Source organism: Ochotona curzoniae, unplaced genomic scaffold, assembly GCF_017591425.1.
Source record: "Ochotona curzoniae isolate NIBS_2020 unplaced genomic scaffold, NIBS_Ocur_1.0 contig_2321, whole genome shotgun sequence".
Taxonomy (NCBI): domain Eukaryota; kingdom Metazoa; phylum Chordata; class Mammalia; order Lagomorpha; family Ochotonidae; genus Ochotona; species Ochotona curzoniae.
This window is the reverse complement of record NW_024465421.1, coordinates 12,189,208-12,201,721: the sequence shown is the minus strand read 5'-3', so window position 1 is coordinate 12,201,721 and position 12,514 is coordinate 12,189,208. Positions and strand designations below refer to the sequence as shown.

The 12,514-nt window shown below is 54.5% G+C and overlaps 1 protein-coding gene across 1 annotated transcript; it reads right to left on the bottom strand.

The window, feature by feature from the left end:
- Positions 1 to 3,828: 3,828 nt before the first annotated feature.
- On the bottom strand, positions 3,829 to 11,593 carry NDUFAB1 (NADH:ubiquinone oxidoreductase subunit AB1). Its single transcript, XM_040973199.1, has 5 exons — positions 11,408 to 11,593; positions 7,816 to 7,938; positions 5,858 to 5,945; positions 4,567 to 4,667; positions 3,829 to 3,983 (listed from the first exon to the last, which is right to left on the bottom strand). The coding sequence occupies exons 1-4, from the start codon at positions 11,573 to 11,575 to the stop codon at positions 4,576 to 4,578; spliced, it is 471 nt and encodes a 156-aa protein (XP_040829133.1). The 5' UTR covers positions 11,576 to 11,593; the 3' UTR covers positions 3,829 to 3,983; positions 4,567 to 4,575.
- Between the last annotated feature and the right edge of the window lie 921 nt (positions 11,594 to 12,514).

Here is a 12,514-nt window from a genome sequence, read left to right as displayed (position 1 = left end):
AACGTCTTGAGCCTTGGCTCCTGACCCCAGCTGCCTGGACGACCTTGCCCGTGGGAGAAGGGTCGAGCGGTATTTGTTACCTCTGTCCCTCAGTCCGGTGAGCAGTGTCCATGTACACATGTTTCTTGCAGTCCGGAGCAGATGGCCTGTGCACACAGATGGAAATCCTCTTCCTTGTGGGTAGCATTCCCTGCATCTGTGTTTCCTCAGGATTCTTTCTGGAGTTTCCTCACTGCCAAAGGGACTGTTCTTCCCTCTCACTGGGGCAGGGGCACGCAAGTGGACAAAGACAGGGCCTTGCCCAGCATGTCCCTGAAGCAAGCTTTGCTGGGCCAGAGAAGGCTGCCATCACACACCCCTGCCCTGATGGGCTCCTTGCCAGCTGTTTGCTCTCAGACATTCTGCCTTTCTTTCCCTCCCTTGAGGTGATGTGGCCGCAGGAGGTGTCGCCCTAGCAGTCTCAAATGAGAACTCGGAGCGCTGGACGCTGGCGTTGCTGAAGCTCTGGGCTGGAGTCCTTGGATCGGCGACGGGCCTTTCGCAGGCTGCTAGTGTTCGCTCTAAGTGAGGTTTATCTGAGCCATGGATGCACTTTCTTCTAATCCCGTGCACAGAGTAGGGGCCCAGGCGAGGCCCTCCGCAGGCTCCTTAGGTGCTGCTTTACATTTTGAGGGCCAAAGAGATTCACTTTGCCGTGTTGCCATAGTTCACCTGCCAGGGGCTTGTTTCCCTCCTCTTCCTCTTACCTTGACCTTGTGCCTGGGGGAACCATTCTAGGCTCTGGCACCCGTCCCAGCCTTGCCCTGCCAGGGGCTGAGAAGGGAAAGGGGGGAGACTGGGTGTGCCCAGGTCCAGGCCAGGGCAGCCTCGCGTCCCTTGGTCTCGCCGAGGAGACCTCTTTGTCTCGCTCCTAGCTTCCATCCTGCCTGTTGTCTCGGAAAAGGATGGTCCCTTTGTCCTATGGCTTTGTGAGGAAGTCATCTCCAGTCAGGACTGCACCTGTCTCCTCCTCCTAGGGCCTGGCACCTCCATAACGGCAGGTGGTCAGCAGCCCCGTGACGGGCAGAACGTCCTGTGGGTGGACCTGCCAACCCAGGGGGGTTCCACTATTTTGCGACTCTGTGAGAACCTCTCTGTTTTCTTGCAAAGTTGTGCAGTTATTTGACAGTGTATGTAGGTATCATGTTCTCTTGTGGTGTATGCTCTGTTCTGCTTTCTGTTTTTCAGTCAATGCCTGTTTGGGAGGAGAGGAACGTATTTAGTCTATTAGATTTTGCGCTGCTGGATTTTTTTTTTTTCAAAGTGTAACCTTGACTAGCTGTCTTATTGTTTATCCTGTAAGATTAGTCTATCTATTAAAGTTTGATAAATAACTGTGTCTCCTTTTCCTTCATTTTTCATGCACCTGATTTGGTCACAATGGGTATTTACTAACATGTGCAACCGGGCCCAGAGCCTTTTTTTTTTTTTTTTCCAGTTTTGGTGTTATTTACTCAGCTTTAATGTATCCACATTTATTTTTTTATTAAAAGCTGGCTACAGGGATTTGGTCTTATTTACCCTGGGATAGTCAGTTCTGGGCTGCCCAGAGCAGTCAGCCATACCCCTATCAGGACAGGCCCCCACAGGCTCTGCCGCGGCCTACAGGGCTGAAGGGAAGCTGCTTCTCTGGCCTCACCCTGGATCCAGACGCCTTGGGGGACCTCCACAGCCACGTAGCCTTCCAGGTCGCATTTCAGAAAAACCCAGGACAGGGGTCTGGCTCCACCCTCAGGCAGCCAGGTCCCAGCAGGAGAGAGCAGGTAGGTCTGTTAGCAAAATGGCACAAGATAGACACGTGCTGTGGAGTGGAGTTCAAAATTTCTTGCACCCTGTAGACATTGAATTCCCCTTTTCCATGAACTTAAAGTTCTCTTGTACTTTAGCTTTTCCATGATTACTTGTCATGGCTTTTCCCTCCAACCTTAAAGAAAGTAATCTTGCTGCACATGGCCACATGCCCACAACAGCGGGGCATAAGCCATCGTCCAGGGGCTCCAGCCTGGTCTCCCGCGCTTGCAGCAGAAACCTCATGAATTGAGCTGAAGGAGGGGGTTAAATACAAGCCTTCTGCTTTGGGGCAATGTCAGTGGGCTTGCCTTCCCCACACTGTGGGTTTTTGACTTTTCACTCTTGGGCCCTTTCCGAGTCATGTTCTCTTGAATGTCAGGGCCTCTGCAGGCCCAGGAGTGGCAGTGACTCAGGAGACATGGTCAGGGGAACTGGCACCCAGAGGACAGGGCCCCGTGACCACTTAGCCCTCTGGCTCCCCTCCCACATCTATGTCAGCCTCTTACAGGCTCCAGGTGTCTGACCCACAACTCAGAATTGCTGTGGCTTTTGGTAACAAATTGAACATACAGGACATCGGCAAAGGAGTTCAGCCTATGCAGGTGCCCAGGGCCAGCCACGGGCATGTAATTCTGGGCTCTGAGACTCAGCCCCGGGGAGGGGAGAAACCTGCCCTCTGCCGGACAGTTCCAGTGAAAGCACTAGAGGAGGCTTCCATTACCTTGCCTCCAGTGCTTCCACCGGCGTGCTAGCCATGGGCATCTGAGGCACACCAGGTGCCTTCCGCTTGGTGTGAGCCACAAACTTTGATTATTTTTATTGGAAAGGCAGATTTATAGAAAGATCTTTCATCCACTAGTTCACTCCCCAAATGGCTGCAGGAGCTGCTTCCAGGTCTCCCACGTGGGTGCAGGGTCCTAAGGCATTGGGCCATCCTCCACTGCTTTCCCAATCCACAAGAAAGGAGCTGGATGGGAAGCGATACTACCGGGACATGAAGCAGCACCCATATGCTCCCATCTGGCTTAGCTTGAGCCCTGGCTCATTACCTGCTGCTTGCTTGCTTCAGGTGTCCCAGGAAGACCCCAGGTTCACCATATCCCAACTATCCACAGGCCAGGCAGAAGCCGTGAGCTTCCTCCAGGTCTCCCACATTGGTGCAGGGGCTCCAACATCTGGGCCATCCTCCACTGTCTTCTAGGTGGATCAGAAGTGGTGCAGCCGGAACTCGAAGTGATGCTCACATGGGATGCTGGCACAGCAGGCGGAAGTTTAAGCTGTTATGCCACAGCACCAGCCATCTAAGATGCTTAAGTATTGCAAAAAGCAGATAGGGGTGGACATTTGGGCTCAGTAATTAACATGCCACAATCAACTCCTAGGAGTGCTTCCAGTTGCCAATGCATACCCTGGGGGGGGGGCAACAAGGGGTGAATTCTGGGCTCTTGCTTCTGCCTGGCCCAACACCAGGTCTCCCAGGCTTTTGGGTAATAAACTACAGATGGAAGATTTCTGCCTGCCTCAGAGCAAGGCGCAGCTCAACAATAGGAAGATAGATGTCTGGGAACTCCAGGGTCACTGAGCGCTCAGCAGCCAGGCCCCTCCAGGAAGGGAAGGCGCTGAGGGCAGACCCAACCCCACGGATGACTTCTGTCCTACCTCCTAGTCCCTCAGCCGCAAAATTCTTGGGCCCTGTCTGGGTGACACTAGCACTGCTGGCCCTGGGTCCCCTCCCGTTTTACAGATTAGACCCTCAGCAACAGAGCAAGCAGCTGTAGGGTAGGAATCTCATTCCGAGCTAGACCAGCCCTTAGGAGCAGTCATCAGTGCTGACAGACGCAATGTCAAGCTGACCTGTTCCAGGCACACTGCTGGAAAAGCCATGCGTGTTTGACAGGCAGGAACACCAAGGACAAAGGGGACGAACCCTGAGAGATACTCTGCAATGTCAACACACAAGGGCGCTTCACAGACCTCATGAAAAGACTACCAGAGTGGTGGCTTTACAGATTTATTTTCAAAGGGCAAAACAAACAATTTAAATACAAGTCCGACAGAATCACTCTGTCAAAGCCAGCGAGATGCTAGAATGCCTTCTCGCTTGCAGATCTCTGCCAGAATCTTCCAAGTCCTTCCTTGGTGAAAAAAGGCGCCTAGCAAAGACAAGAGGAGATCAGCAGTTAGCACTGACCCAAGTGACGTGCTTAACATGCGAAATTCAGGGAAGCTAAAGGCGCAGACACTGCTCGCCCAGTGTTTTCAGCCAGAGCTGCCTTCCCTAACCCCAGCCCTTTTTAAGAGGTTTCTTTGTATCAGGTACTGCACTCAGGGGTGAGCTCACCTTATTAAGTCTGCAATCACAAGAGCTTACACAGGGCCCTTTGCCATCCCCCCAATACTAACAGGGCCAGGCTGCCTGGCTGGGCATGTGGCTGGCAGACTGGCACAGTAAGGATAAACCTGGTGCTCTGTGATGCCCGAGCACGCCCCGTGCTCTTGCCCCCGAGTCCCTCCCTGGTGATGGAGGGAGCTGGCCTAGGAAGGAGCTGCTCTCAGCCTCTCCGGAGGATGCACAGTGGCAGCTGTGCTGGGCAGCTGTGACACACAGCTACCTGGGCGGGCTTGCATTATAAGGCAGTGAACATTTGTGTCTTTATAATTTCTTCTTGGGTCTTGCTTTATTGAAGAGCCATCAAAAGATGAATTATATGAAAGAGAATTCTGTAAGTCACTTACCTGCTAATTTTATTCATAAACATCCTTCTTATCGGCAATGTAATCTACAATCTCTTGTGGACACATTAACTTTTCTGCATCTATATCAGGAATCTCAAACCCTAAAGGACAAATGCACAACAAAAGCAAACCCTTTAGAACCACGAGCACCTGCTCCTTCCGCTCAGTTCCCAGCGACTCGATCCCATTTAGCTTAGGTTCTAAGACTACCCGTGTATTGTGCTGGGCACTGCAGCTGTCTGGTGGGATAGCACTCTCAATGTAGAAAACTCCCCCCTTTTACAGCACCCAGGCCGGTGGCTTCCGGTACAGCCCAAGGCTGTTTGTAGCACAGCTGCTGCTGGTCAGCAGCCGCTCCCAGCTGTCCTCACCACTGCCCCCTCAGGAATCCAGACCCTCGCTAAGGTGGTCACCCCTGTAAGGCTTCCTTCACTCAGCCGGGCCTCCATGCCCATTGGTGCTCCATCCACCTGGCAGGACGTCACAGCAGGCGCCTGGCTTCAGCCACGGGCCTTTGTGGAGATTTCATTCGCACGACAGATGCCCCTCCCAACAGAGCACGTGGTGTGGGCGTAGGATGTCTATGAAACCAAGGCTGCAGGGCTGTGAGACACGGCTCACTTCCTCCCCTTGTTCATGAAGGGGGCTGAGCAAGTGTCACCATCACTGCCTAGAGGGGAACTTTTGACCTTTCCTCTTGAAACCCTATCTCAAGAATCCAAGTCCTCAGCCCAGTACAATAGCCTAGTGGCTAAACCCTCACTCTGCATGCACTGGGAACCCAAGTGGGTGCCAGTTCGTGTCCTGGCTGCTCCACTTCCCAGGCAGCTCTGTTTGTGGCCTGGGAAAGCATGGAGGATGGGTCAAAGCTGTGGGACCATGCACCTGCTAAGGAGACATGGTGGAAGCTTCTGGCTTCAGATCAGATCAGCTACGGCCACTGTGGCCATTTGGAGAGTGAAGCAGCAGATGGAAGATCTTTCTGTCTTTGCTTCTCCCTGAAAATTTGCACACCTTTCTAATAAAAACAAATCAATCTTAATAATAATCCAAGTCCTGGGGCTGGCACCGTGGTGCTGCACTGGGCACTACCCTGGGCACACAGCCAGACCCACACCAGAGGCACTGTGCATGCTTGCAGTCGGCCTAAGGGTTAGCAGACGAGCAGGGCAGGTGGATGCTGCTCTGCTGTTTGTTAGTATTTCATTCCACTCCCAGCACTGCTTTCCATCTAAGCCACCCGAATCAAAAGCCACAATGTGCAGATCCAGGACCAAGCCTGATGTATTACCAAATTCATCTTCCATGGCCATGATAATCTCCACTTGGTCCAAACTGTCTAAGCCCAGGTCTTTCATAAAATGGGAATTTACCGAGAGCTGCAAAGGAAACCAGACAAAATTCAGTACAGACAGGTAGGTACAGTGCCACTTCATCATTATACAAAAGATTATTCTTGTATATACAGGCCATAACCAACACACATATATGTGTATATAACAACAATGCTAGCACATACATGGTATTGGTATATGTTTGCTACTTTGGCAGTTTGAAAGTACCTAACTGCAGGGAAAGGACTTCATTTGACACATTTTGTTAAGCTCCTTAATAACTGCTCTGAAGCACAAGTGCTGGAGCTGGCCCCGCAACTAGCCAGTGGCGCTCCCATCGCCCACAGCCAACTGCAGAGCATGTGTTCAGCCTTGTGGTCCCACGTCACAGCACCTGCATTTGATTCCCGACTCTGGCTTCTGATCCCAGCGTCCTGGCAAACACTGGCCCTGGGAGGCAGGTCATCAAGTCAGTGGGTTTCTGCCTCCGCAGGGGAGACCCGGACCTGAGCCCCAGCTCACAGCTTCAGCCCTGGCTGCTGCGGACACACAGCGGGGGAGTGAGCCAGCCAGTGAGGATTCCTCTCCGCCTCTCAGAACAAAAATAAAACCAAACACAGACCTCACATCAAGAACATACTATCATAGATAGCCACACAACACAAATAAGAAGAAAAATTTTTAAATCCTTATTTATTTTCATTTGTATCTGGAAAGGAGACAGGAAAATACCTTCTAGCCATTGTTTTACTCCCTAGATGACTAAAACAGCTGCAGCTGGGCCAGTCAGAAGCCAGGCGCTTCTTCCAGGTCTCTCACGTGGGTTCAGGGGCCCAAGCACCTGGACCATCCTCCACTGATTTCCCGGGCACATCAGTAGGGAGGCAAATCAGAAGTGAAGCAGCCAGGACTGTATGGCATGCTGGCATTGCAGGTGGAGGACTGACCTGCTATGCCACAGCGCCGGCCCCAGCATCCGTGTGTTTGACTATCTTCTGCCTTCCTGCATGTGCGGGGAGCTGCAGGGGAGGTAGGACAGCTGGGATTTGAAATGGCGCCTCAATTGGAATACAGGCGTTCCAGGCAGCACCCCGGTTGCTGTGTCATGTGTCTGTCCCAAGAAGGAATTTTTAGCCAGAAAGAGCTATCTTGGTGCTTCACCTTCCAAATGCCTGCAATAGCTGAGGCCAGCCCAAGCCACAGCCAGAGCCCAGAACTCAATTTGAATCTCTGACGTGGGTGGCAGGGATTCAAGTTCTGGATGCAACCACCTGCTGCCTCCCGGGATGCAACCCAGCAGGCAGCAGAGCCAGGCCTCGAACCCAGGCCCAAAAGGAAACCCAAGAATCTCAGGTGGCATCTTCCCCACTGCATCAAACACCCACCCCCAGGGATTTCCATTTTTAAAATGGACAAGAGGACAAGGGACAGAGTTCCTACCTACTCCCTGTGACATCTACAACCAAGCTCCGCCCCATGTCGGGGGCCACAGCTGATGTGGGTCACATCAGCAGGATGCTGCAGTCAGCCGCTGGAGCAGGCTAGCAAACTCATGCACCCAGGTGGTGCAAGGGCAGCCTGATCAGCGGCTGAAGCATGGGCCTAATGCCTGCCCCCAAAGGCTTTTTTTTTTTTTTAAGGACCTCTGTGGAGGAAAACAAAACAAACACAACACACACAACTCTGAGAGGCACTGTCAAGCTCCAAAGGCACAGCTGAACAACGTCTGCAGGACATGAGGAGCGTCTGTACTCCCAAGGAAGGGTGGGAGACATGCACCCCCAAACACAGCACTGAGGTTCTGCAAGCTGCTTCCCAGCAGCGCAGCCTGGAGCCTGGGAGTCGGAGCGCCCTCTTGGACACTGACTTTCATGCCACCTGCTAAAGTACTCCAAGGAAACTGCCATCAATTCACCTTTTCCGGGTCAATCTTGTCATAGAGTTTCAAGACGTAAAGAACACGGTCCTTGATTCCTTCCAGGGTCAAAGGGGGCGCGTCGCTATACTGGCGGCACAGCTGCGTGATGCTCCCAGGAACCTGCAGCATGGACAGCGAGGAGACATGGTCCATGAGTCTAACATGCCTCCACAGAAGTGCGCAAGCCTACTCATGCCTTTGACAAAGCTTTCGGGGCTTCCTACAGCCGAATTCCTCTTCCCAGCTGGCCAGCAGGACACCCCGAGGCACTGGCCAGGGTGGTCTTGGAAGCCCTCCCTGTTGAGCGGCACCACCCTGGGGCCTGCACAAAGCACTGCCACCACTCTTGGGCTGGCCCCAGCCACAGCAGTCCCCACGGAGTGAGCTCAAGGTTCACAGTCTGGCTTCAGCAGTAAGCAGTGTGAGTGTGACCTGGGCCATGCAAATGAAGTTGGTCTTCAACCCGAAGGAGGGAAAAACAGAGGGCCCAACAGCCCTCACCCTGCAATGGCTCTCACTGCACGGCCGGGTGGCCTTGTGTCCCCTACTGGAAGCCTTTTCATGAGCCTTTTTCTCCCCAACCACGGAGGAGGAATATTGCAAATGTCTACTAACATTTGCCTGCTGAACAATCACCACCTAGCTATCAGAGTTTGGACCAGATTTTATTGCCAGATGTGTGATGAGCCCCAACGCACAGGGTGGACATATGGTTTTTTTTTTTGTTTGTTTCTGGTGTGAACTGTCCTTCCCCATGAAGTGAGAGGATGCCCTTTGGGCTGCTGTCTCACACCTGCTAGTACCCAGCAGAAGGCTCCTTTCAGCACTGGGGTCCATGTTGGACTGAGGGAAGCCATGGCGAAGCTCCCCAAGACCATCTGGACAGAGCGCCTACTGTCTAGTTCCACCCAGGCAGCTCGGACAGCACCCCTGGCCTGCCTCACTGCAGCTCACAGACCCTGATCCTTCTGCACCCCTGGGGCTCTCCGGCCAACCCTTACTCCTGCTGTGTTCTCTCTCGTGCAGTGTGTGCTCAGCCAGCCTGCCGCCTGCCTGGCTAGCTGGCTGTGTACAAAGGCATCAATGAGTCTTTCCTTCCAAGACCCGAACGTTTACTTTCTGAGTGGCAGAGAACCTCAGAGGTTCCCGACAGCCTGGACACAAGCCTGCCTTCCACAGAGCCGACAGGCTTGCAGGGCACGTCCAGCCCCAGCCGCTTCGGCACAGCTCTCACCTCCGCCAGCCTCGGGCCACCGTCTCATCATTCACATGGCTGTCTCAGCAGCCTGCGTGCCAGGCACGCTACAGCAGGCTGAAAACAGAGATGAAGAGCAGTGGCCACACCTAACAGAAAAGACCAAACCCCTCATCTGCGTGGTAAGCACCCTGCCACCAGCTGTCATCCAGTCCCTGATGAGATGCCAGCCTCAGGAGTTTGCCACGACAGGGACATGGAGAAGAATGAACCAACAAATAAATTAATGAATGAATGAGTAAGGGGGTGAAGGAGCTTGGTGGGTGAGGAGAGCAAGCTGGGGTGGGGTAACAGTTTACACTGTTGGAGATTAAAACACATGGTACATACATGGATGTCTGTCCCTGAGACTAAGAGGTGGGGCCTAGGACTATCTTACTGGAGAACGCACGACAAAGACCAACCACAGCCCTGACTGCATCTCTGTCACCATCGGGCTGGTCCTAGCTGGCTGAGCATCTCTCATCCAGTCTTTGGGACCAGAAGTGTTTCTGGTTAGAGTTCCTCAGTGTTTGAAGCATCAGCAGAGCATGATGCTTGCGCATTTCTCATCTGAACATGCCCCAAAACTCAAACCTCAAAGAGCTTCAGACGCGAGTTCAGATTTTTGCATTAGAGATGCCCAACTTGCAGGTGGCACGGGTCAGCCCAGTCCTGTGCTAGGTTCTGCCATCACCTACTGTGCCCAGCGGAACTGCCAGAGCTCTGCCCTCTAGTGGCCAGGAGTTCTGTAACCATGGCTGGTCTGGATCCAGTCAAGACCCCCAAGGGAAGCCATTCCCCTGGTTTCTGCTCTTCTTACCTTTTCTGGCATCTTGTATTTAAAACCCAGGAAAACTGCCTTAGTTAACCTTTTCAAGTGAAAGGGCAAAGTCAGGATGCAAGCCGCTGTTAGCTGCTCCGGGGTTAGCATCCTGGAAGCCTTAAAGAGGGAAAATGATGACAGCAGGAAATGGATGAAATGAGCCCATGTAGATGAGCCACGGCTGGAGACTTGGGCTATGTCCTTAACAGAAATCAAGAGAGCAGACAGCACTCGGTGGAGTGTGTGCAGTAAAGTCTGGGACATAGTAAGATTTGAGAAAAAGCCAAGGGATTTGGGCTCTGGCATGGGACGCTAAGCCTCTGCCTATCGTGCTGCCATATAGGCACTGGTTCAAATCCCACTCACTGCCCATCTAGCTCCCTGCTAGTGTTTCAGAGAAAGCAGCTGGGTTCCTGCAGCCCCAGGAGACCCGTTAAGAGCTGGGGGGCTCCTGGCTGCGCCCAGCACGCCCCCAGCATCTCTGAAGGAACCATGACTCCCTTCGTAAACACGCACGACGGGCCTTCTGCATCCGCCAAGTGAGCCGAAGTGGGGGACCACCTTGCACGCACCCCAGTGCTCCACACACGGCCCAGGGCCCCCTGCAGCAGGACCTTGGGGGCTGCCCTTTCAGACCTGTGGAACTTAAATTGACGTTTTAACCCAAGTGACCCGCAGGCACGAGTCACACGTGGGAGAGCAGCGACATTTATTCACTGGGCACTCCAGCCTCACCTCGCCATCACCTCAGGGCCCACCCAGCAACGGGACTCGCTGCTCTCTGAACCTTTCCCATCATGGTGGCCCTGTGCCACCAACCACCAGATCAGCAATGCTCTACATGAATCCCAACACTGCCTGCACCAAGAGTGACCGGAGAGCTTTAAGAAGCAGCCCCTCGCGTGCCACCTCTGCAGCCCAGCCCTGGGTATCCCTGGATCTTACTCAAACCACTACTGTATTAAGTCAGTGAGCGCGAAGAGGCTTTTCGTTGTTGCTTTTCTAACTTGACCTTGGGAGTTAAGGCAACAAGAGCACCATTTCCGAAGCGTCAGCTGGAACGATGGCGGGAAGCCCAGAGAGGGTGGGAGTCGGGTGCCTCGGGGAGCTGCACGCTCGCACGAGCTCCATCGGACAAGAAAGCTGCAGCAACTCCTCTCCCAGTCCTCCAGGGACAGGTCAAAGGTGCCGCGGGGAGAAACGAAGGCAGAATATTCGAGAAGGCCGCAGCCCACGGTGGCTTCTTGCTGTCCCTCACCCCGGCCTGTGGGTCATCCGCTCTCACCCCACAAGGGGAGAGACGGGCACCCCGGGTTAGCGGGTGCGGACTGCAGGCTTAGGGGACTGGCCCTGCCCGCCACGTCGGGGAGTCGACCTCCTGGTCGTGGTCAGCGGCTCACGCGGCCAGCCGAGTGTCCTCCGAGTCACCCCCGGCCTGCCCCGGGGCCGCCTGGCCCTCTTCCCGTCGCACGCCGAGCGCGCCCGACTCCTGACCCCTGCCGAGCCCCTCCACCCGCACGGCGCGTCACCTGCACGAGCACCGCGGCCGCCTGCGGGGCCCCGAGCCTCGTCCGCGTCGCAGCAGGACACAAGACGGTGCTGAGAGGCCGGGCAGAGGCCAGCGCGGGGACGCGGGGCAGCGGGGCGAAGGCCACGGCCAGGCGGCGGACACGAGAGGAAAGGACACGAGCCGCCATGGCTACGCCGACCCAGGATGCACTGCGCGGCGCCCCGGCCCGGCGTCCTCTCGCGGCCGGCGCCCAGAGCGGCGCTGCCGGGCGCAGGCGGGCGCTGGCGGCCCCTGGCGGCCCCTGGCGGCATTGCGCCCAGCCACGCACTCTGCTTTGGTGACAGAAGTCGGGACACAAGGACACTGCTGGAACGGACTGCTTCTTTGACAATTCTGGGGGCCCGGCGCGGCAGCCTAGTCACAAAAGCCCTCACCTTACATGCTCTGGGATCCCAAATGGGCGCCGGTTCTAACCCTGACAACCCCGTTTCCCATCCAGCTCCCTGCCTGTGGCTTGGGATAGCAGTCCAGGACGACCCAAAGCACCTAGTCCAGGGTCGCTGGCGGGCTGTCAGCTCCGAGGGCACGCCCAGCACCAGGAAGACACCTGCCATACTGAGATGTCTCTACCTCGCACGTTCGGTGAAGGTGCCTTTCCGCTTCTACCAGCTTGTTCTGCAAGACACTACCAGCGCGTCATCACAGAAAGGTCTCCTGTCTGCTGGTTCACTCCCTAAGTGGCCGCAATGGCCAGAGCTGAGGTGATCCACAGCCAGAAGCCAGGAGCTTCTTCTGGTTCTCCCACGTGGGTGCAGGGTCCCTAGGCTTGGAGGCGCCTTCTACTGTGATCCCAGGCCACAAGCAGGGAGCTGGAAGGGAAGTGGAATAGCTGGGTTATGAATCAGTGCCGATACGATATCCCGGCGCATGCAAGGTGAGGACTCTGGCCATTACGCTATTGTACTGAGCCTATCCTGACTGCTCTTCTTAATATGACTTATTTATTTATTTTTTAAACATTTATTTATCTTTTATTGGAAAGTAAGATCTGCAGAAAGGAGGAGAGACAAAGATCTTCCATCTGATGATTCACTACCCAAGTGGCCACAATGGCTGGAGCTGAGCT